At 40.0% G+C, this 25686-nt stretch overlaps 2 protein-coding genes across 7 annotated transcripts in view; one reads left to right on the top strand and one right to left on the bottom strand.

Moving 5' to 3' along the window:
* Positions 1–6246, top strand: part of GPLD1 (glycosylphosphatidylinositol specific phospholipase D1) — a 69714-nt gene extending 63468 nt beyond the window's left edge. For 3 of the 5 annotated variants that reach the window (XM_033216373.1, XM_033216375.1, XM_033216376.1), the window contains one exon: positions 1414–1710. In XM_033216373.1, the coding sequence (XP_033072264.1) occupies positions 1414–1500 (87 nt within the window). In that variant the 3' untranslated portion in view covers positions 1501–1710. Of the gene's footprint in view, positions 1–1413 lie in introns of all 5 variants that reach the window. The other 2 variants (XM_033216372.1, XM_033216374.1) reach the window with 1 other exon arrangement.
* MRS2 (magnesium transporter MRS2) lies at positions 4982–25686 on the bottom strand. 2 transcript variants are annotated; one of them, XM_033216379.1, is made up of 12 exons: positions 25358–25686; positions 23037–23110; positions 20537–20573; positions 19412–19524; positions 17493–17565; positions 14271–14380; positions 12117–12247; positions 10855–10971; positions 9096–9248; positions 8743–8860; positions 7533–7646; positions 6230–6985 (listed from the first exon to the last, which is right to left on the bottom strand). In XM_033216379.1, exons 1-12 carry the CDS (start codon positions 25545–25547, stop codon positions 6875–6877), a joined length of 1341 nt encoding a protein of 446 aa, XP_033072270.1. In that variant the 5' UTR covers positions 25548–25686; the 3' UTR covers positions 6230–6874. The 2 variants fall into 2 exon arrangements, with proteins under 2 accessions (XP_033072269.1, XP_033072270.1); XM_033216378.1 differs by lacking the exon at positions 17493–17565 and having other exon boundaries at positions 4982–6985; positions 14271–14444.

Here is a 25686-nt window from a genome sequence, read left to right as displayed (position 1 = left end):
TAACTGAGTGTGTAGTGAGTAGTGTTGTATCAAGCACCTGTGAGATAGACAAATAAATCTGAGACACGGTCCCAGCCCCACGTGCTTGTAGTCTAGGCGGGAAAATACAACAGGCCCACAAGACCATCCAGGTTGGTATATGATGACCACGAGCCAAAGGAGGTCAGACAGCAACTACAGCGGAAGTCTCTGCTGGTGGAGTCAGGGAAGGGCCTGCAGAGATGATGGGCCCGGAGCTGCATCTGGAAAAATGACTAGACTCTGACAAAACAGAGAGAAGCCGAAGGCCAGGCAAATTTAGTAAATGTGTAATTCCATAAATTGGGAAAGAGAGGGAGAATAAATTACCGTTTGATTCCATTTTCTGAAGTGTAGATTTTCCCTGTTGACACTGGGGTATTAAGGGATAAGATAAGCACAGGGCTAAGCATAGTGTTTGACCCATGGTGACACCTTAACAAATTTTAGCTATGATTATTATTTCTGGATTTCATCAGTAGTTTTCAAAATTAAATAAGAAACTGTCATACCCTGCTCTGACCAAAATACTGTCAGCCAGTTTGATCACCCGTACCTCATGTGCCAGCTTTGGTTCAGAATAACTTTTGTCCGTTTCCACAAATCAAATCCAACCTCGAAGTATGAAGATTTGCCACCACTGAAAATGTTTAAAGACCCAGGCATGGTGGCTCACACGTGTAACTTCAGCACTTTGGGAAGCCAAGGCGGGTGGATCACTTGAGGTCGGAAGTTCGAGACCAGCCTGGCCAACATGGCGAGACCTCGTCTCTACTAAAAATACAAAAATTATCCAGACGTGGTGGCACATGCCTGTAATCCCCGCTACTCGGGAGGCTGAGACATGAGAGTCGCTTGAACCTAGGAAGCAGAGGTTGCAGTGAGCCGAGATCGCGTCTCTGCACTCCAGCCTGGGCGACAGGGCACAACTTTGTCTCAAAAAAGAAGAAAATGTTTTAAAAACTTGTAGCAGGTTTTGAAGGCAATTCTGAAAAATGGGTCCTAAAATGTTTTAAGCAGCAGGGTAGGTGGGAGGTGCGCTAAACACATTGGCAAAGCCAGTTTCTGGGGGAACTCCTTATTATTCAAGCTATGTCTTCCACATTGTACCAGAACTAAGCATGCACTGCCATACTTCTCCTTTATGATTTATGTGCCAAAATAGGGATTGGGGTAAGCGTCCTTAGCTGTGATCTTCAGAACCTATAGATGTGAGAAAGTGGTCTGCAAACGAAGGGAAAGTGGCATTTGAGTTTAAGCCAGGGGCAGGGGATCTGGCCAGTGTCTTATTCATCTTTATATTTCTAGAGCATAGCACGATGCCTGGACTACAGTAGGAACTCAACAGATGTTATGAATGAGCCATGAATTCTGTCTGTCATTTGTCCCCTACAGAATCAAGTCGTCATTGCTGCTGGAAGGAGTTCTTTGGGAGCCCGACTCTCCGGGGCACTTCACGTCTATAGCTTTGGCTCAGATTGAAGATTTCACTGCGTTTCCCCACCCTGCCCACCTCTCTCATGCTGAATCACATCCATGGTGAGCATTTTGATGGACAAAGTGGCACATCCAGTCGAGCTGTGGCAGATCCTGATAGATGTGGGGCTCCTGGGAGTAGAGACACACACCAACAGCCACACTTTCTGGAAATCTGATATAGTAAATATATGACTGCACCAGGAGTATGTGAAATATCAGACACACACTGCTCATTCATGTCTCCTTCCACCGTTTATTTCCTCGCTCCCTTTGCATCTAAACCTTTCTTCTTTCCTAACTTTTTGCCTATAGTCAGACCTGCTGTACCACCTATTTCCTCTTCCTCTTGAATGTCTTTACAGTGGCTGGAAAGGTCCCTCTGTGGTTATCTGTTAGAATAATCTCTGTACACAATTCCTCCTAAAAACATCCTTTTTTTAAAAAAAGAATTGTGCAGCCATAAAAAAAGCAAGATCATGCCCTTTGCAGGGATATGGATGGAGCTGAAGGCCATTAACCTTCATAAACTAAGGCAGGAACAGAAAACCAAATACTGCATGTTCTTACTTGTAAGTGGGAGCTAAATGAGAACATGTGAACACATAGAGGGAAACAACACACACTGGGGCCTATGAGAGGACGTAAGGTGGGAGGAGGGAGAGATCAGGAAAAATAACTAATGGATACTTAGGGCGATGAAATAATCTGTGTAACAAAACCCTATGACACACCTTTATGTATGTAACAAACCTGCACTTCCTGCGCATGTACCCCTGAACTTAAAAGTTACAAACAAAATTGAACTTAAAAATAACAGATTGGTGGCCCATGCCAATCAACGTATAATAGAAAGCATAGTATACAGAAAAAAAAGAAACTGAGGGAGGAAAAATAGTACAGAGAAAAGTATGGGGGGGAGAGATAACCACATTCCAAATCACTTGTGACTTAGTCCTTTTTAACTTTTATTTTAGGTTCAGGGGTACATGTGAAGGTTTATCTTTTCTGCTCCTCCTACTCCTACCCCCTTCCCCCCTCAAGTAGACCGCAGTGTCTGTTGTTTTCTTTGTGCTCATAAGTTTTTATAACTTAGCTCCCACTTATGAGAACATGCTGTATTTGGATTTCCGTTCCTGTGTTGTGTGTTAGTTTGCTAAGGATGATAGTCTTTTTTTTTTTTTTTTTTTTTGAGATGGAGTCTTGCTGTGTTGCCCAGGGTGGAGTACAGTGATGCGATCTCAGCTCACTGCAACCTCCGCCTCCCAGGTTCAAGTAATTCTCCTGCCTCAGCCTCCCAAGCAGCTGGGACTACAGGTGCAGACACTACGCCCGGCTAATTTTTGTATTTTTATTAGAGACGGAGTTTCACCATGTTGGTCAAGCTGGTCTCAAACTCCTGACCTCAGGTGATCTGCCCACCTTGACCTCCCAAAGTGCTGGGATTACATGCATGAGCCATAGGACCCAGCCGATAATTCTTTCTTAATGAGGATTAATGCCTTTTCAGCGTTTATATAGTGAAGGACAAATACAAAAACCAAGAATAACACCTTTCTGTGCCCTCCAATGCTTTTGTAGAGTTGGTGGTTCTAACACCTAAAGAGCCTAGTGACAGTGCTTAGTTTTAAGCCAACTCATGAGAGACCTTTGTCGCATTAGATTACAACTTGTGCCAAAAGAACTAGAGGAAAAAGATGTGGCCTGGGCCATAGGCTACTGTAAGGGCTGGAGAGGAAAGCAGGCCTTGGCCTCACTTGTTCCTGGGCTGTTTAAATAGGATGGATTTCATTTGCCAGTCCTGCAGTGTGGCACATTTAAGGGAAAGGAATGTATCATAGGGTTTCAGTTTCAGTAAATATTAGCGGGCATTATCTATAAACAGTAACTAGTTTATTTTGTGTTACATTGGGAAGAACCTTTCTTCTGCTACTGGTGAGATGATACTAAAAGCAGGAGAAAATAACAAATGAGAAGAGCCCGTCTCCTCTCAGCTTCTCTCAAGGCAGAGTCGAGATTGGTGAAAGGGGACAGGAAGAGGAACCCAGCTGAAGAGTGGGAAGGTAACAAGAACATCAACAGGCACATCCCTAGAGAGCATCCCTGGGTCACTCTCAGGATGACCTCATTTTTCTTTAAGAGGTACATGTGCTGGCTGCATAGTAACCTACGGCACAGCAAAAGCACAAGGAAGCGCCATTTGGTTTCATTTAGGTACAATTATTGGTAGCCCAACCTATCTGAAGAGTTACTTTTAATTAAAAGGATGATTATTTTTAGGAGACCAGAAATTACTTAAGTTGTATTCACTTATGAGTTGAGCAGTTTGGTAGAGCAGACTCTAACACGACACTTCAGTAAAGGGATGTTTTTCTCAGTACTGGATCTTTTCATTGGACAGATGCATTTATATAAAGTGTCAGTGTTTTTATGCTTCACTAAATGAGGCCTGTGCTTAAACATGACCATTATTTACCTCACGATTTACATTTTTCTCAATGCCTGAATACACCCAATAGCAAGCACCAGGTGGAGGTTAAGACCCACAAAAATGGAAGCTTCCTTTCAAGTATATAGGACATTTAACCATGCTAACCCCACTGTCAAAAACAATGTAAATTATACTCCTACTGTAAAAGGTCAACTGATATGGCAGGTATGTAAAAAACCTGGCATACAGGAAAAAATGCATGACAGTCTATTAATATGCAGGACACACATTATCCTGATATGTGGATTAAATTTTTGTTCCACTAAGTATTAACTATAGTTTTAAGCATTGATTCTGCTTAATAACTAAAATGTAAAGACCTTACCTTGTAGGGTTATAATTTCTCATTAACAGAAACCTGAACTTATACAAGTTTAATTCAAATTTATCTTTATTTCAAGATATCAGAAGACATTTACATATTTGCATTTTCTGTCTTTCTACTATCTGTGTATATGTAACAGCTTTTCTCAAGGCTTCAAGACAGGAATTGTTTTATGCCTTTGTATCACAGACCTAAGAGACCAAAATTATTTGAAGATGGAGTAGGGACAAAACTGGGGTCTCTGCAGTTCCTACTCCGTGTACCATCCATTAGCTCACCTCTGTAGGTATTACTAAAGTAATGAGAGTAAGTCCTAAATCCAAAGTGCAACTTTAATATTGCAGTTCCAAACAGTAAAGCTGTATACAACTCTTGGAAAAACTCAGCAAAATAAACAGCTTTTTAATATAAAATTGGTTAGTGCTGCTTATCAGTCTATGTTCATGAAGAATAAAGTGTTAAGAGCATCCTCAAATGATACCTATTGTGCCCACATTTGTTTAGGGGCCTTCCAAAGACAAAGAGGGTACCACACCCTGTACTCGACATGCTCGACAGGTGATCTGATTGCTTGCTCACTCATGTAACCCAGTGTTTGGTACCCACTTTCAAACAGTAATTAATGTGCTCAGTCCATTTTAGTTCAAAATGTAAAACCAAGGAACTTCATATATTTTTGGCATAAGCTGATTTATTATTTATGAGAACTTTAATATAAGAAGCCTCCTGCAATTACAAAAGTGGAACTAGTTGACATTTTGAAGTCATACTTGATATAACCACCTTCAGGAATTCTATAAACCACTAGCAACTTCCCTTTATCAGACTTATGAGGTAGTTACATTATTTTTCCTTTTATTGACATGATTCATCAAAAAATTATTTTACCCAAGCTCATAAACGAAGTCAATAAAACTGCAAGGAAAAATGACCAAAATTCTATCTTTTGCTTGATCTTAGTCAAATCAAATGTTGCCCTCTGGGATTCCAATTCTTCATGTGACAGTTAAGTAGTACTTATTATGTATTTTACAGTGGTAAGACCTAAAATAGCAGCAGTGTGCTCTGAGGTGTGCCAAAAGGGTACCCTGTGAAATCTAAGTATTATCAAATATAATCTTAAAAGTCCTAAGAGATTCATAACGCTAGAGGGTGCTGTATGTTCACACTCCAACAAGCACACCATGACGCATGTTCCTGACCCACAGTGTGGTTGGTGCACAGGGGCCACTGCATGCTCAAGTCTAGCCCAGCCTATTCTGTGCCATTCTGTTCTCCAGCTTCCCTCTAATGGCTTCCCATGACCATACACAGGAATGGGGAAACCTTACTTGTACTTCATCTGTTTTCTTCCAAATCAGCCATGGGAGTAACATTTTTATTCCTATCAATCACCAAACCACCTGAAAAATGGACTCTTAAGCTTCCTCATATGACATCACATTAGGGTAATCATGTACCCTCAATATCAGGGTAAGTGTATTTATTTTGTTATCACATTTGTAGTGCAAGAGCTGGACACTGTAGAATCTTCCATGCACACTACTTTGGGAGGCTTAACTGATGTTCTAGTACATAACTGTATTTAACCTCCAGAAAACATTTTAAAAGGTAGGTAGGATGTTAAAGAGGATGGCAGCTTTCAGGCTTACAAATACTAGCCATTTGTTTTAAACCCCCATCTCTGTGGAAATGAGAAGATATCACAGTTCTAACATTTAGTCACCCTCATGTTTTAGGAAGCTCATCTGTCAGCTTCTGAGGTGTAGGCGTATAGATTAGCAGGGCAATACACATTTTTCTTTTTGGGGCAGGGCAAGGGTGATATCTAAAAATCTACTTTAAAAATCAATAAATGGACAAAGTGCTACAAAACAGTAACAGAATGGAAATACTTCCTTTCAACTTTACTTCCAAAGGCTCTAATTACAGAGAGCAAAGAAAACTAGTCTCAGGGGTTGAGAACGTGAAATCTTGATTAGGCATCCATACAATGGTGATATTAAATTATTTCTTTTTATTCACCTTTTATTTTAAAAAGGGGGCAAATACAAGAAAATAAGGTTATGTCTAAGTTTGGTTTTTAAAGCTCAAACTTCCAGAGTTTGTTGTAAGGTTAAAACATAGAATGCTAGCTTTTGAGTCACCTGAGAATCAGGAAATTCATATGTACGTAATTCCCTATACTAAGAACTATAGCTACCTATGGGCTTGTCGAGTTCCTATGCTTCATTCAGCATGAAATTGCACTTTTCTTGATATGTATAAATTAAATAAAGTCTATACAACTGTCTGTGCTTGTGTTGCCTCTTACCACATCTATAAAAACAGCATTTAAAGTTTGTAGGAAATAGAATTTTGGCCTTTTACAAGGCAAATACTTTGTTTCTTTAACTCAGAATTCTGGAAATGCAATCCAGTTCTGGTATTGTGTGCCAAAATATTTTTGTTTTCAAACATTAATTTTTTTCAAGTGTGTGACTCTATACAAGAAAATAATAAAAACAGTATCAGAAGTTTCCTGTGACTACCTTAAAAAAACTTCAGTATCCACGGGGCTGTTCCTAACGGTTTGTTAGGATGCTCCTTCCTGATCCAAGTCCATCCAGCCTGAGGCTGTTTTTCAATTCCATGCTTCTATCTGCCAGAAGACTCTTTTTAGGTAAAGAGGCCATCTAAATAAAGCAGAAATACTAATTTTAGTATCTTTTTAAAAGAAAAGTCACTAGTAAAATGATATATTATGTAACTACTCAATGAAGAAAGGACTATAAGCAGTAACAGTGTCTTAAGTATTTATTCCAGTGGTGTCTTCAAGTACAAAGAAAATGGAGGTGAGTTTTCTATCTTTTCTTATGAGAACATTATAAATGTTTCCTATATTTCCATTTGGTTATGACAGAACCTTACACCAGAATTACTAACATCTGTTTAAATGTATGTTTGTCAGAGAGTTCTACAGAAATTATATTTCTAATGTATTTATTGTGTTAGGCAGTGTGCTAGTAAGTGCTTTACACATATTATCTCAATTAATTCTTCCCATAACCCTATGAAGCAGGTAATACCGACTTAACAGACAGATAAGGAAACTGAGGGAGGTTTGAGAAAGCAACTTGCAAGGGTCATAGTGCCTGTGACAACTTAAGCCCAGACGCTCTGACTTTAGGGCCCATGACCATAACCCTTCCGCAGTACTGCCGTGAACCATATCCTTCATACCATAGGAGGCAAAGGAGCTTCCAGCTGTCGTCCAAGGAATGAAAGCAGGCGCCTCCAGATCAGGCCACTTCCCATGAACATAATCCCTGTAATCAGCCAAAAAATTCTGTGGTCCTAAAAGAGAACACACAGTTCATTTCAATCGCAAAACGTAAGGTTCCTTAGAAGATTCCCTGAACTGTTATTGTCCCAGAGTTTGAAAGCCTAATGTTATTTGTACAGCTCTTTCCCATAGAAAGGAACTAAGAAACAAGTGCCTTGATACCCACAGAATAAATCAGGAGAAGAGCATGATTTAAAAGGTTTTAAATATTTTAAAATCATCTATATGCCAAATGTACTGCTTTTACTTTGTGTTTCTTTCCAGCCTTTGTTACGTGCATACAAATCTTAAGCTAGAGGACACGCAATTTAAGGTCTTTGCTTATATCCACAGTTCTCAAACTGTGAGCTGATGTGCCCTGGGCACCATAGCACCTCAGAATATTTTAAAGTTTCAAGGGAAATAACACAAAAGAATCCGTAATATAACAAGAAATTTTTTGTCTACGGATACTGTAAAAAAATTACTAAGACACTAAGGGCATCGTGATCCAAGAAAGTTTGGGAACCTCAGACTTAGAATAACATTCTTCCTCACCATTTTCAGAATGGTAATACTTTTGCAGCACACTGTTTTTAGTTGATGTACAGAATCACAGAATTTAAATGTAATCTCTCACAAGGAAGGAATTCCATTCACAGCGATGCTGTTAGTTGGTTATCATTGGCTCCAGTGATTAAGAGCTCACTTCTTCAAAGACAGCCTGTTACACAACCCATCAGCTATCACTGATGGAGACGCATGTCACTTATTGAGCAGAAATCTGCCTCCTTTTTTTGTTGTTGCTGAGATGGAGTCTTGCTCTTCACCAAGGATGCAGTGCAGTGGCGCAATCTTGGCTCACTGCAACCTCCGTCTCCCCGATTCAAGCGATTCTTGTGCCTCGGCCTCCCGAGTGGCTGGGATTACAGGTGTGCGGCACCATGCCCAGCTAATTTCTGTATTTTTAGTAGAGATGGGGTTTTACCATGTTGGTCAGGCTGGTCTCGAACTCCTGACCTAAAGTGATCTGCCTGCCTTGGCCTCCCAAAGTGCTGGGATTACAGGCGTGAGTCACCGCGCCCAGCCAAAACCCCTCAAGTTTTAGAAATAATAATACATTCTCACCTCTTCAAGGGAAGATTCCAAATTCATTCCAAAAGCAACTCCCATTAGTCCAAAGAGCGAAAGAGAGAAGGTTCCCATGGTCAGCTGTAGATTCAACCTCATCATCACGTTACGGTGGCTGGAGAGGAGAACACCTATTCAGATTAGAAGGGCCCACTAACTATACAGAGCACATTCATCAAATCTACTACAGACCACATGGATGAAACCTACACATCAAAAAAAAAAAAAAAAAGACTTTAATGTAGTAAAGATGTTAATGATGGCATAATTCCTCACAAAATGATATTTCCTTAAAAACTTTATAATTATTTTATTAAAAAAACTTACTGTTTTATAAAATGCTTTCTTACCTGTCCAGATTGATGAAAATAATACTTTGTGAATCATCCATCAGCACCCTAAGCTCCCGAGCTGCATTGGAGAGATCGTCAGCCAATCGGTAGTAGTTTTCCAACAGCAACTCCATCTCTTCTGCATGGTCAATCCCAGCACTGCTCTTTTCACTTCAATTAAAAGAGAAAATAATTAACATAGCCCAACATATGTATCACATACTTAGTAACAAAAACTTCCGAAATTAGTATATAGCATTCAGCTACCAGTGGACAAGCTAGCCTTTGTCTTGCCTTTTTTTTTTTTGAGATGGAGTTTTGCTCTGCTCCCAGGCTGGAGTGCAGTGGCGTGATCTCGGCTCACTGCAACCTCTGCCTCCCGGGTTCAAGCAATTCTTCTGCCTCAGCCTCCCCAGTAGCTGGGACTACAGGCGCGTGCCATCATGCCCGGCTAATTTTTGTATTTTTAATAGAGACAGGGTTTCACCATATTGGACAGGCTGGTCTCGAACTCCTGACCTTGTGATCTGCCCGTCTCAGCCTCCCAAAGTGCTGGGATTACAGGCATGAGCCACAGGGTCCGGCTGCCTTTGTCTTTTCTATAGTTGTGACCAATCTGTAAGTAGCTATGTCAACTGATCCTAAACACTTTACAGATTAAATTGAGGACAGAGGTTCCATCCTTATGTAGACTAGTTGGTGTCACTGTATTACATGGCCCCAATCCAAGAGATTTTTATGTGGATACATGCTGCCAGTAACAGGAAAATCCAGATATGTGAATGCAGATGAATTAGTGCAAATCCAATACCACTGTTGGGTAAAACAAAATCCACAACTAAAAATATCAAGACCATTTCCTTTTGAGGTGTGTGTTCCTTTTGAGGTGTGTGTTCCTTTTGAGGTGTGTCCATAATGTGATTTCATATAAAGAAAATGTTTTTGAATGATATCAATAATAATTGTGCTCCCCTACCCTACCAAGAAGGGTAAGGAGGAATTAAGTACTCTGAAGAGGTACTTGTTTCATAAAGCATATTAGAGACAGGCTGAAAGACTGGCCTAAGCAAAGCAAACAAGAGTTTCTGCTACCATACCTATCTGCTATCTACCAAATGTTATATAGCCCCCTTTATCTTATTATTTCCTTATCAGGATATAAATAACCAATTTTTCAAAGTGCTTTAAGAAAATCTGTACAGACGGAGGAAACTAAACTCATTACAAAGATGTATTAATTTCTGATATTGCTCTAGAAAGACAAAAACAAAATATTTGGGTATTTAAAAGTAAACATTTAGCTGGAGTGTGCACAAGAAGCATAAACAATTTCTAAATTCATAAAAGACAAAAGGTTTATAACATTTTCATTAGGCTGAACTTACATAATTCATGTTAATGCTGCACTCATGTATTTACCCCACTTTTTCCCTCCCCCATGTAAATGTCTCTCTCACTTTGCTTCCTAGGTAAGTTATTTTGGTAGATGTATGTGCCAATCTGGTGGTCAGTCCCTTGAATATAAAGGTAACTGTGTGTTTATATTCACTGCACGTCAGCAGTGTTGGGTATGCAGTATGCATACTCATATAATTACATTGAATTAGATACGATACTCTATCTGGGGAAATACTCTATCTGGAAACTGGGGATGAAAATCTCTATATTCTCTAGTCCAGAAAAATGTTATATTCTGTAATGAAAAATCACCTTGAAGTGGAAAAGGCAAAATATTTACTCTAAGGAAATAAATAACAAAGTATAATTATATACTTACAAGACTTGCGGGTCGCTCCATTTTGATAGACAGAGCTCTTCTAGCAACTCTTCCTCATCCAAGATCTCCAAAATTGACTCTTTGAAAATTTTAATATCTGTTTCTAACTCTGATAGACTATAAGAATAGATACACAAAAATGATCAATAGAATAAACTTATAAAAACATTTCATAATAGTTTTTAGAGTATCTTATCAAATATATTATCTTATACATTAACGCTAAACAATGACTTATTAAAAAAAAAAAAAGGGTGAGTATTTACCAGGCAAATTAAGAATCAATTTGGCCAGGAGTGGTGTCACGCCTGTAATCCTAGCACTTTAGGAGGTCAAGGCAGGAGGATTGCTTGAGCTCAGGAGTTTGAGACCCTCCTGGACAACACAGTGAGATCTTGTCTTACAAAAAAATTCAGAAAATTAGCTGGGCATGGTGGCGTGTGCCTGTAGTCCCAGCTACTTGGGTGGTGGAGGTGGAAGGATTGCTGAAGCCCAGCAGGTTAAGGCTGCAGTAAGCTGAGACGGCACCACTGCATTCCAGCCTGGGCAACGGAGTGAAACCGTGTCTCAAAAAAACCCACAAAAAACCCAAATCAAATCTAAATTAATTGGTCAAATTATCAGTGATATAAATTTCCTCATACATTATTTATCTCAGAAACATAAATTGCTTGTGAATTTAAGATTTTTGGTTTAGGAATTAGTTTTATTCTTAATCAATGTGGCAGTGATAATATAGAACAGACTAGTTACTCTTAACTGATAAAAACACTCCAACATTTTTGGACAAGAAACTACTGATTCAAGAATTTTAAATGTTAATTATTGAAGGGATTTCGGGAGTACAACTCCTGAGAGCATGTTCCTTCTATTTATGATACATATAAAATATTGTTATTAAATTCTGGAAGGCATTATGATTTTAAAGAAAAAGAACAACATGGACTTTGAATTTGGATTTAGATCTGCCATTTACTAGCCACATAAATTTAGGCAAGTTACTCAAACCTCAGTTTTCTCTCTTCAAAATGAGGACAACATCAACTATTGACTAGGTGATGAGATCACATATGGAAAAGAGCCTTGCATAACATTTCATGTAAATTATCTTTTCAACAAACATTAGATTGTGTGCTCCTTTTAGCTCAACTTCCCACCCAGGTTACTTTCATACTTTCAAAAAAGTTATGAAACACAATGTTAATAACTGATTTTAAGATATCTGTCTCCAACTCCCAATGTGATACATCATCCATATTTACCTTTTGCCATTCTGTAGTAAAATGTGCAGTTTGCTTCTGTCTACAGAAGAATGTTTGGGGTCCACCAAAGCGTCTAAGGTCTCAAGGATCAGTGGCTGCAAAATGCTAAGTTTCCCCTGAAGGGTGTTGATCTAGATAACAACATGACCTTTCATAAGAATTAAAACAATCTTTTTAGAATATTCAGGATCAGCGAATCCTCTGATTAAATACAGAAATCTGTAGTAGCTTGAAATGCTGGTAACATTTCAGAACATAGTCAATTCTAGAATGCCTATTCCAGATGATTCAAAAACTAGATCTTCTGGGTTCAAAGAACCATGTGTGATGTTATCATTAGGCACAGATTTGGCTGACAAGGAGCTAACTCTCATAAGAGTCTTTCTCCTATAGACACTCATTATGAAGTAATGAGGGATTAAGTAAAATAAAATCTGCTATTCTATTATTAAAACACAAGCTTTCAGTAATACCTGTGTTCTCTGTATATAGAATATGGTTCAAAATTCCTGCAAAGCTCTTTGAAAATAAAAACTTGAGCTTTAAAACATAAACATATGAGAGTAAAGTCAAAAATACACTATTTAGGTTGACACAAGTATGGTTTGATATTCAGCAGGTATGCACTAATCCTGCTATATAGTTCTTAAAATACTGAAACACTTCCATACTAGTTGGCAAATAGCATATACTAACTAAATCAGGCAGTAAAACTGATGACGTAAATTACAGCATATAGTCTTTATCTCAGAAGCACAATTACTGTGAAACTAAGATTTTTTAAATTTGGAAACAAGTCCAGAGTCACAGTGCTCTCCTGACATGTTGTCTATTTCGTGCGTCTCCAGAGGAACTGCTTCTGGGTTAAGAAGTCCTTGGGTGGGAGGGAAGGCTGGACAGCCAAATAGGCAGACCACATTTTTTAATCTAAGAGGTATCGAACCCTCTGCTCAGCAAGGTGTGGACTCAGGTAGTGGTTGGGGAGGCTGCTGAGGGTCACAGATAGGGTATTTGTGAGGCATATCTACTCATGGTATGTCTTGGTCCCTCAGGTAGGTCTGGGGAGCTTTCCCTTGTTTGAAAACTTATCCTTTTTGAGTGGCGGCTGGTCTTGCTTCTATGTAGTGTTGTTTCATAAGGGAATCTTCCTGGGACCCCATTTAAAGGAAGAAGAACGTGTATCCCAGCAGACATCCTGAACTCCCTCTCTATTCTCCCCCCAGCCAATCTCTAGGCAGGAGACCCATGCCAGCCCAGCCCCTCTCCTCCCCCTCCTGCTCCCTTTGAGATCCCTGCCTTTCTCCTAACAGCATGAGCTCCTGAAAGCTTACCCAGCCTGTGGAGCCCATCACTTACTACTGTTTACATCTTTCTATCTTCTGCTTTCCCCCTGCTTGGTAACTGGGCTCCCACTACTTATCATCTCCCTGGCTGGTGCTAGCTGGTGCTCATTACCCCGAGCAGGAAGTGTAGCCATCTCTTCTTTCAGAGCAAGGCAGACAAAAGAGAAGTGTGCCAGGTTCACCCAACCCAATGTACCTCATGTCCTCTCTACCCTCTTCTCCTCCTCCCACTCTGGTTAGTATGCTCCCAGCACCAACTCTTGCATGTAGCCAGTTCCTGAACAGTACCATCCTGACTAACAGGGGGAAGAAAAGATAAGGAAAGATTTGTGGGGTCAGGAAAGCAGAGAACTACCCTTGTTCAGAGCCTGACAGGAGTCTCAGACATCTAAGGACTCTCAAAGGAGGAGTCACTGGAAGAACTGGGCATGATTCCTATGTCAATCAAGGTCTCAAAAAGATGCATCACTTACCTGACTCAAACAAAGGACCATACAAACAAATCGAAAAATGACTTGATGAAATGATTTAATAAAATACGTATCACATGTAAAGCATTTTCATAATATACACAGTCTTAGAGAACAAAATAGAATGCACTTAAACCCCTAGAGTCTTTAGTTCTATTTGACTGGGTCATAAAGTATAAGAATTAAGTGATATCTCCATGTAAGAGCCTTAGAGATGACTTCTTCCGGGGCAGGATGTGGTCAGGGGACATGCCATTGAAACAATACCCCAACTTGTCTTCCCACTCAATGACATTTCAAAATCAGAATAAACCCAAAAAGCTAAATAAAAACAGACTTACCCAATATTGCAGGAGTGCTTCTATAGCTCTAAACTCAAAAGGTAAAGGGTATGTAACGAGTTGACCCTCTCCAGACAACTGTGAAGGGAGTTCCCGGAACAGCCATTGCTCTAAGTTTAAATTACGATAATCTAATATCAGAAGACACTCCGGAGTTATCACAGCTTTCAAATACTGTTTAAAAAAACAACCAAAAAAACACATATAAATATGTAAGTGTATATATAACACATGCATGTATATACATATATATGTATACAAACATACATGCGCAAATTGTAGAACTATAGGAAAAAAGAACATTCATAAAATATGGTTTAATACTTTACTAATTTTGGATTAAGACTAAACCAAATCAGTGTTCATTTTGTTTTTCAAAAAAATCAAGGTTTTTTTTTTTCAAGAGAAAGGAAACTTAAAAAATAAATATCTGGATACTGCTAACTCACTCTCAATAAAATTGGAATTATTCACATAATTTATATATTTACTAAGACTTCTGGGGTAATCATGGAAAAAAACAAAAACAGAAAGCTGGGCATGGTGGCTCACACCTGTAATCCCATCACTTTTGGAGGCTGAGGAAGGTGGACCATGAGGTCAAGAGATCGAGACCATCCTGGCCAACATGGTGAAACCCCGTTTCTACCAAAAATACAAAAATTAGCTGGGCGTGGTGGCCCGCACCTGTAGTGCAAGCTACTTTAGAGGCTGAGGCAGGAGAATCGCTTGAACCTGGGAGGCGGAGGTTGCAGTGAGCTGAGATCACGCCACTGCACTCCAGCCTGGCGAAAGAGCGAGACTCCATCTTTCTTTTTTGAAAAAAAAAAAAAAAAAAAAAAAAAAAAGAAAAGACAGATAAGGAAGAATCAATATCATGAAAATGGCCATACTGCCCAAGGTTATTTATAGATTCAATGCCATCCCCATCAAGCTACCAATGAGTTTCTTCACAGAATTGGAAAAAACAGCTTTAAAGTTCATATGGAACCAAAAAAGAGCCCGCATTGCCAAGACAATCCTAAGTCATTAGAACAAAGCTGGAGGCATCACGCTACCTGACTTCAAACTATACTACGAGGCAACAGTAACCAAAACAGCATGGTACTGGTACCAAAACAGAGATATAGACCAATGGAACAGAACAGAGTCCTCAGAAATAATACCACACATCTACAGCCATCTGATCTTTGACAAACCTGAGAGAAACAAGAAATGGGGAAAGGATTCCCTATTTAATAAATGGTGCTGGGAAAATTGGCTAGCCATAAGTAGAAAGCTGAAACTGGATCCTTTCCTTACTCCTTATACAAAAATTAATTCAAGATGGATTAGAGACTTAAATGTTAGACCTAATACCATAAAAACCCTAGAAGAAAACCTAGGTAGTACCATTCAGGACATAGGCATGGGCAAGGACTTCATGTCTAAAACACCAAAAGCAACGGCAGCAAAAGCCAAAATTGACAAATGGGATCTCATTAAACTAAAGAGCTTCTGCACAGCAAAAGAAACTACCATCAGAGTGAATAGGCAACCTACAGAATGGGAGAAAATTTTTGCAATCTACTCATCTGACAAAGGGCTAATATCCAGAATCTACAAAGAACTCAAATTTACAAGAAAAAAACAACCCCATCAAAAAGTGGGGAAAGGATATGAACAGACATTTCTCAAAAGAAGACATTCATACAGCCAACAGACACATGAAAAAATGCTCATCATCACTCACCATCAGAGAAATGCAAATCAAAACCACAATGAGATACTATCTCACACCAGTTAGAATGGCAATCATTAAAAAGTCAGGAAACAACAGGTGCTGGAGAGGATGTGGAGAAATAGGAACACTTTTACACTGTTGGTGGGATTGTAAACTAGTTCAACCATTATGGAAAACAGTATGGCGATTCCTCAAGGATCTAGAACTAGATGTACCATATGACCCAGCCATCCCACTACTGGGTATATACCCAAAGGATTATAAATCATGCTGCTATAAAGACACATGCACACGTATGTTTAGTGCGGCACTATTCACAATAGCAAAGACTTGGAATCAACCCAAATGTCCATCTGTGACAGACTGGATTAAGAAAATGTGGCACATATACACCATGGAATATTATGCAGCCATAAAAAAGGATGAGTTTGCGTCCTTTGGAGGGACATGGATGCAGCTGGAAACCATCATTCTTAGCAAACTATCACAAGAACAGAAAACCAAACACCGCATGTTCTCACTCATAGGTGGGAATTGAACAATGACATCACTTGGACTCGGGAAGGGGAACATCACACATCGAGGCCTATCATGGGGAGGGGGGAGGGGGGAGGGATTGCATTGGGAGTTATACCTGATATAAATGACGAATTGATGGGTGCTGACGAGTTGATGCGTGTAGCACACCAACATGGCACAAGTATACATATGTAACAAACCTGCACGTTATGCACATGTACTCTAGAACTTAAAGTATAATAAAAAAAAAAAAAAAAGAAAAGAAAGATAAGGTCTTCCTAAAAGTCAGGTATTGAGTAGACTTTTAGAAAAGATTTAGTTTAATCATAATTAGTTTGGCACAAATAGAAATTTCCTTTTTAAACCAGCACTAAAGCATATAAACCAAATCTGAAATTGAGATAAAACATAGCCTTACTACTCTAATTTAGAACAGTATGAAATTAGAATTTTTTCTAAAATACTGGTATCTTTTATGTTAAAAGTAGATAAAGGTAGCCACTTTATCAGTGATATAGAAATTAGAGATAATTTTCTACTTTTACATTTTTCCAACATTCTATCATGAATTTTTTTTTTTTTTTTTTTTTTTGGATGAGAGTCTTGCTCTGTCACCCAGGCTTGAGTGAATGGTGCAATCTCGGCTCACTGCAGCCTCCATCTTCAGGGTTCAAGCTATTCTCCTGCCTCAGCCTCCTGAGTAGCTGGAATTACAGGCACCTGCCACCATGCCCGGCTAATTTTTGTATTTTTTAGTAGAAACGGGGTTTCACCATGTTGGTCAGGCTGGTCTTGAACTCCCGACCTCAGGTGATCCACCCTCCTCGGACTCCCAAAGTGCTGGGATTACAGGTGTGAGCCACCACACCCAGCCTCATGAAAATTTTTATACAGAAAAGTTCAAAGATTGCAGTTAACACCATATACCCACCAGTTAGATTATATAATTATCACTCTGCTAAATCTGCTTTTTTACATACCTGTCTGCCTCTCCATGAAAGAAACACTGTTTTGAAGAATGCTAGCTACTGATCCCAAGAGTAAAGAATATTTCTGGAGAAAATCACTTGGGAGAAGACTGCTTCCATTTTTGATAAAGTATTTCTTATTTACTTATTTATTTTTAGAGATGGGATCTTGCTGCATTGCTCAGGCTGGTCACAAACTCCTGGTCTCAGGTGACCCTCCCAATTCAGCCTCCTGAGTAGCTGGGACTAAAGGCACATGCCACCACTCCTGGCCCATTTTTTATTATTTTGATTAATTCTAGAAAAATGAACAAAAATCTGCTATCAAAGACTTTTGAAGAAAGAAAGTCTCATATCCACTACAAGGTCAATACCATTGAGTCCTGTGTCTCTTCATCTATTTTTGAACCTAAACATTAGCCCACCAAAATAACTGATATCCACATTAACTCTGAATCACTAAAGAAAGTTAAATTATATTTGGCGTGCTCTGAATAGGTAGGGGAAAATACAATATATTTCGGAAAGTTTTCCATTAAAAAAACTTAAATTGGCCAGGCCCAGTGGTTTACACCTGTAATCCCAGCACTTTGGGAGGCAGAGGCGGGCGGATCACCTGAGGTCGGGAGTTTGAGACAGCCTGACCAACACGGAGAAACCCCGTGTCTACTAAAAATACAAAATTAGCCAGGTGTGGTGGCTCATGTCTGAAATCCCAGCTATTCAGAAGGCCAAGGCAGGTGAATTGCTTAAACCTGGGAGGCGGAGGTTGTGGTGAATGGAGATTGCACCATTGCACTCCATCCTGGGCAACAAGAGCAAAACTCCATCTCAAAACAAATAGATAAATAGGGCCGGGCGCGGTGGCTCAAGCCTGTAATCCCAGCACTTCGGGAGGCCGAGACGGGCGGATCACGAGGTCAGGAGATCGAGACCATCCTGGCTAACACAGTGAAACCCCATCTCTATTAAAAAATACAAAAAGCTAGCCGGGCGAGGTGGCGGGCGCCTGTAGTCCCAGCTACTCGGGAGGCTGAGGCAGGAGAATGGCCTAAACCCGGGAGGCGGAGCTTGCAGTGAGCTGAGATCTGGCCACTGCACTCCAGCCCGGGGGACAGAGCGAGACTCCGTCTCAAAAAATAAAAAAAATAAAAATAAATAAATAAATAAATAAAGGCTATAAAATTTAACGTGTATTCCTGTGCTACTTAGAAAGCCAGAATACGTTTTTGGTAGCTCAGGTTATGCTATAATTACATGTAACTGTACACAATTGGAAATATATCTGTTACAAATCAGGATTGTCTTATCCAGAACTAGAGAGTAAATCCCAACAGTGAGAATGAACACCACAGTCAGAGGTTTTTCAACTTAAAATACAGCAGTGTTATTCCTATTGAACATGTGCATATAATCCATGTAAAATGAGTTCTACTCATACTAGCATAAAGCTATAAAATATCCTATGTTTCATGTAGCTACTGTTATTCCAAACTTACTTTTAACCTAGATACTGATCAAGATAGTCAGAAGGTAGGCCGGGCGCGGTGGCTCACGCCTGTAATCCTAGCACTCTGGGAGGCCGAGGCAGGTGGATCACGAGGTCAGGAGATCGAGATCATCCTGGCTAACAAGGTGAAACCCTGTCTCTACTAAAAATACAAAAAATTAGCCGGGCACAGTGGCGGGCGCCTGTAGTCCCAGCTACTTGGGAGGCTGCGGCAGGATAATGGTGTGAAGGTGGCGGGCGCCTGTAGTCCCAGCTACTTGGGAGGTGGAGCTTGCAGTGAGCGGAGATCACGCCACTGCACTCCAGCCTGGGTGACAGAGTGAGACTCTGTCTCAAAAAAAAAAAAAAAAAAAAAGATAGTTAGAAGGTAACTTTTATAAGATTGTATTGGAGAAACACAGATGAAAATAAAATATTTTACCTCCATTCTCATGATAATCCTATTGTTTCTGACTGTGATACTCATTACATGCTGAAATCTCAAATCTCTGGCTTGAAGACCTAACTCTTGGTATAATTCAGTTTTCTTCTTTTCTATAAAAGAAATAAACAGAGAGGGCTAAACCAAATACATTAAATGGCCTAGATTTTTCCATCAAAGCAGTCCTCCCACCACCATCAAGATAATTTTTGGTTACTACCAGAAACAAAAACTAAAATTAAGTCTTCTTAATATCCATTTTTACCTAGAAAACATACTTGGGCTAAATACCGTCAAACTAATGATTTTCTTATCTATACCTCATAAATTTCTCACTACTTAGAAGTCCCTTGAGACTAATATAGAAACCACAACTATGCATCATTAGAACCTATAAATTTCCAGCTCTCAAGACAGGTTATCTTTCTTAAATATAAACTGTACACAACTACATTTTCTATTTTTACTACAACATCATCTTCAGTGTTTTATATATATGAATAGATAAGCTTGATTGTCTTTGTTCTTGGACTAAGACAAAAATGAGAAGAACTGAATTTATTACCTGAGACATTCATTCTCAGGGAGAGATGAAACTCACATCTGAAGTCACATAGTAAAGTAATGCCTAGTCTCACTTTTTAAAGTAGCTGTCCACAGACAGCCATCAGCAGCAGAATTCCATATGACTGCCATGCAGTGACATGTCCCTGTCCACCTTTTGTCACCCACTGCAATGTCAGTGGTATTATGTGACTCTGCCTTAAACATGCTTCAGGGGAATGAATGAGGGCAGTGAAAGGGACACTAACAAGAGAGACAAAAGAGAAAGAGTGTGTCTCTGGGCTCCAGCTCTACACCAGCCTCTCTCTCCCAAATATTCCTTCAACAGCCTGTTAGAGCAAAAAGTGGCTCCTGCTAGAAGAAAATAATTCTGGAAGAATACACACAGTCTGAGTACTGCCAGCTCCAATTAAGACTGACAGACAAATGCTGAAGAAAGATCTCTTTCAACACACCTGTATATACAGAGAATATTCTACTCAAAATCCTACAATTTCTTGATTTCTATCAGATTCACTCATTGTTTAAAAAAATGATTTAGAATGCTAATCAGATACTCACCAAAAGAAGTAACATTTCCCTGTTTGTCAAATTTTGTCTGAAAATAGAGAATAAAACAAATTATTATTTTCTTTCAAATTAGAATGTTACTTAAGGTATTGTTAATTTAGTTAAGAATGTATGGTATTGTGAGTAATATCCCCAAAATGTTGAAATGCAAATATAAACCATTACTGACCTTCTTTAGATTAAATCCAGTTATGAGTTAAGGGTTTTTAAAAATTCCTTTTTTCCTTTGCTAGGAAAAATCAGACCCAGGTTTAACTTTCTATCTTGGTTCCTCTAGAAAGTTTGATAAAGGAGTATCAGTTGTGTTGTTACTAGGTAACAATCCTTATGGTAAAAATGACCATTGACTGGTAGACTGCACTGGACTGGGAAGATGAACAAATTACAGTTATCAGGTGAAAAGCAATGGCTCTCTTTGCCCTTTCCTGACTATGGTGGCTCTTGTGGCCATGTTCCCCACCAGAATCCTGGACGCTGTGCCTCTGTGACGGTTACAAGGGATACTGTCACTATGGGGCATGGGGATTCAAGCCAAGGTGAATCTCACATCCACCTTTGACAATCTTACCTCCTTGTCACTGAGCGATCACTCAGAGGACCACAGAAACCCCTGGATGGCTGCAAAGACTTGTTTTGAAGAGGAAACATCTAACACTACCTTGTTTCTCTTGTCCCTTATCCTTCTGAGTAGATTGGGACCAAGTATGGCCTGCATGAAGCTAAAGTATCTTTGGTGGGTGTTGCAGAATCAATAAAGATTTACAGAACCTCTTCTGATAGTTTGAAGAGAGGATTTGATACAGAAAATGCACCTATTTCCTGTAAAGTAGGGGAGTATTTTTCAGTGATGTTTATCCACAGTCAAGTTTGAAGATGTGAAACATTTAATGAATCACTATGTACTGAGCTGTACTACTTACTATGACAGACACATTTCAGAAAGACACTCTAACATAATAAGTACAATATAGGTCTTGGGTTATTACCATGGACATATACATGCTGTGTTAATCACAAAATAAAAATTCACAATATATATATTTTATCTTGCTTCTCATCAGCAAAGATAAAATTAATATGAATATATAAGTTCCATAGAACACTAAAGGAAAATTTATATCAAAGAAAGCTTTATATTTGTGTAATAGTCTAGCTTTCATCCTTATATTTCACAAATACATAAACCCACTGCAGAAAATTTGAAAATAAATATATGTAAAATAAAACTATATTAATCACCTGAAATGACAAGTTTTAGAGAAAACTGTGATATTTCACTGAGTATCCTTCCAAACATTTTCCTAATAAAACATACTAATGTTATACATACTGCTTTGCAGTCTCCCTCCTTCCAAAGTAGCAACATATGCGGAATATTTTTGCATCTCAATATTTTTATGTATGCTTTTTTTCTTTAATGGAACTTAAAAAAATTTTTTAAATCATACAAATTATAATGAAAAAAATATTTACTTTGTAACCAGCTCACTTTTTAAACTATTTCAAACAGCACAAATTAAATTTCTTTTTCTTTCTCAGATTCCATAGCTTTATGAATTTAAGTGTTCTTTGAAATTATTTCACCTGCAAAGAACTAACTTTCAATATTTGACGTTTGACTTTGCATTCTTTTTTTTTTTTTGGAGACAGAGTCTTGCTCTGTTGCCCAGGCTGGAGTGCAGTGGCACAATCTTGGCTCACTGCAACCTCTACCTCCCAGGTTCAAGTGATTCTCCTGCCTCAGCCTCCTGAGTAACTGGGACTACAGGTATGCACCAGCACACCTGGCTAATTTTTTTGTTTTTTAGTAGAAATGGGGTTTCAGCATGTTGGTCAGGCTGGTCTCAAACTCCTGACCTCAAATGGCTGCCTCAGCCTCCCAAAATGCTGGGATTACAGGCAGGAGCCACCGCACCCGGCCGGCACATGTTTTTATCAAGGTTTTTTTTTTTTTTTTTTTGAAGTTGCAAGACTATTACAACCAATTCCCACAGAGCTTTCACCTAGTCACCTTTGTTAAAATTTTGCCCCAACGGCCTTCTTTCTCTTTCTCTAAAAATATATGTGTGTGATACATTATCTTATTCATTTATTTCCCCCCTCACTCCCACTCCCCAACCATTTCAGAGAAAAGTTACAGAGACCATGACCTTTCGAAGCATGCACTTTTAAATACTACACTCTGCTGCCTTCAAGATGCTTCTGCCTGCGTATTATCTTGCAGAACACAGGTTCAAGCCTCTTTATGGCTCTGAATTGCGATTGACCTGTTCTAGTATTAAAAGGGGAGGTGCAGTCATTAGCAAAGTTCAAGATAATTGTTAAGCAAATCTAGCAGGCACTCAGGTCACTGGCCAGGCACAACAGCCATGACATGTAACTATAGCTATTATAAAACTCAAAATAAGTAGTATCTTGGCCAACGGTCCAATGAGTTAATAAGTATGGGAAGCACTTTCTGTACGATTTCCAATGTATTGTACATACTCACCACAGTAAATACTGGGGCTACACTGGCTAAAGTGGCTTGAGAGACATCAGAAGTTCTTAACCGGTGCACTTCACCTGAAGAATAAATTAAGAGAATTCCTGTGGTTATGTGATTCACATAGAGCCAAAATACAACTCTCATAGTAGGTGGAGACCTTCAGACTATTATTATTATTTTTAAATATTTTAAGAAGAAATACTCTTGTTAATTTTAATATTTGTTGGTGATTATCTTAGGTTTGGCAGGGAATGATTTTCAAAAGTAATGGCTTAGGTGAGGCATTAAAATAACTGATGGATTCCAATCACCCTTTTACCTTTCTAATTATTACTGATATCTCAAAGTTGGATGAACGAATGTGCAACATCGTGTTCTGAGATTTAAGAAAATGTCTGGTCTTCCTTTTTGCATAAAAGGCTCTTCATGCGCATTTGGTAGTAGATACATTTTAGAAAACATAGGTCCTAAGTGCCACCTGATCTTTCAAGCATTCCAGTATCAGAATTATTTGACTGGCTCATAAACTATGAAACCTATTGATTTTACTTCTTTTCTACAGATATTCTTTAGTGAATACTTACGAAACACCCCCACTGAGCTGGAAGGAGGACAAATCTTTATTTGAAAATTAGTCTATTTAAAATATGTGACTAGACTGAGTCGAAGTGAACGCTGAAGTATAATCAAGTACATTTAATGACAGAGGACACTGTTTTATGCTTCCAAAGTAATTACACTGACTCCAGAGACTGTAAAAAAAATCCTACTTCTGATCTTTTTTCCACTACATACATGTAATGATTCTTGTAATTTGTTAATATCTGAAGTTTCATTTCCCTTTTACAAAATACAAATTATCACTATAAGGGTAAGATGAATAAAGGTAAAAGTCATTTGCTGATTACAAATGGCTTTCAATGTTTTAATGTCACAAATTAGATAGAGTGTAACCAGGATTGAGATTCTGAACGTCAACGCTTGTCCTCAATGTTTCCTCCAACTTGCTGAAACTGGATTCCTAGGCATTATCAATGGAGGGTGCAGAGCATGTAACCCAACTTAGAAAGACTCTCCGGCCGGGCGCGGTGGCTCAAGCCTGTAATCCCAGCACTTTGGGAGGCCGAGACGGGCGGATCACGAGGTCAGGAGATCGAGACCATCCTGGCTAACACGGTGAAACCCCGTCTCTACTAAAAAATACAAAAAAACTAGCCGGCGAGGTGGTGGGCGCCTGTAGTCCCAGCTACTCGGGAGGCTGAGGCGGGAGAATGGCGTAAACCCGGGAGGCGGAGCTTGCAGTGAGCTGAGATCCGGCCACTGCACTCCAGCCTGGGCGACAGAGCGAGACTCCGTCTCAAAAAAAAAAAAAAAAAAAAAAAAAAAAAAGACTCTCCAATAAGTGGAGGACGAGGTGATGACGAGGAGTCACTTTGGGAGGCTTTTGAGATCACAACTGAGAAAACGTATTTGAGGACACTGCTATATTCTTGATAAAGTCATTCATTTCAATACCTTTTATTCCTCATATATTTGCACTCACATTTGTGAAAATCTTAACTTTTCACCATGCTTCAACATTTGGTGTAAAAATAAACAGTAAATAAGATTTTTTTTTTTCTCAATCCGGTCTCCCTGTTTACTTATACAGTACTGTAGTTGAAAATAAAGTCAAGCCGTTCTCAGAAGCAACTCAGTCTTCAGCCTCACTTCCATGTGCGTCCCCAATCCCTGCGCAACTCGACAACTGTATAAATGTGTCCGTAAGGAAGAAAGGGAAGATAAATTAATATTAATACTTATGACTTCGGAACAGATGAAAGCCTTGTTTAAAAACACCTCTCGGCCAGGTGTGGTGGCTCATGCCTGTAATCCCAGCGCTTTGCGAGGCTAATGCGTTAGGCTTGAGGCAAGGAGTTTGAGTCCAGCCTGGGCAACATCGTAAGACCCTGTCTCAAAAACAACACACAAGAAAACCTCTCACAAGAGCACTTAAGCGGGTTGTTAACTAACGTGATCACGGTCTACAAACGATTCCTAGGTTGTTCCTATGGTTATATAATCTGCAGCAAGGGCGGTGGGGGAGAAGGCAGAGGGTTGGCCGCTCGGACCCCGGCAGGGCACAGCGCACATAGCAAGGTCGCATTCTGAGCTAGTCGGGCGCAGCTCGGCCCGCGGGCCTGTGCAAGCTCACGGGACACACGGGAGGCCGAGGTCTGCGCAGGGCGCAGAGCAACAGGCGCGCCGCGCCGGGTGGCTGGGGCAGCAGCGTAAGGTCACTGCAAGACCACCGTCCCGAAGCTGTGGCCGGGTAAGGGCTGTACCTGCCACGCGGAGCCGGCCCGGCCCGCAAAGTTGCGCCGCCCGGCTCCTTCCAACCAAGTCGGCTGCGCGGCCGCAGGCAGCAACGGGACGCGCCACAGAGGTCAAGTCCAAGGCCAGGGAACACAGCGTCCGCCGGGGAAGTCTCATCGCGCGGGGCAGGAGGCAGGGCAAACTGCGCAGGCATTCCATGGTGCCGGAGCAAGGAGCAGGCAACACCCAGAACCCAATTCTTCATGCCGGACGGTGGCTGCCCCGGCCGCAGCACTCGGCCGACGCTACCGCCCGACCTGCGGACGCTTTGTATCAGGCATGCGCGGGGCGTGCCGCG

Source organism: Trachypithecus francoisi, unplaced genomic scaffold, assembly GCF_009764315.1.
Source record: "Trachypithecus francoisi isolate TF-2019V2 unplaced genomic scaffold, Tfra_2.0 Lachesis_group10, whole genome shotgun sequence".
Lineage (NCBI taxonomy): Eukaryota > Metazoa > Chordata > Mammalia > Primates > Cercopithecidae > Trachypithecus > Trachypithecus francoisi.
Note: the sequence above shows the minus strand (reverse complement) of the source record. Positions and strands in the feature narration are given on the sequence as shown.

Excerpts from the sequence above, each read along its gene's own strand:
- MRS2 (XM_033216379.1), bottom strand. The coding sequence starts at position 25,547 with ATGGAATGCCTGCGCAGTTTGCCCTGCCTCCTGCCCCGCGCGATGAGA. Across the intron at positions 19,525-20,536 it reads GGGAAATGTTACTTCTTTTG|AAAAGAAGAAAACTGAATTA; the intron begins GTGAGTATCTGA and ends TTTCTTTTATAG. Across the intron at positions 7,647-8,742 it reads TGGAATCTTCCCTTGAAGAG|GACCACAGAATTTTTTGGCT; the intron begins GTGAGAATGTAT and ends GTTCTCTTTTAG.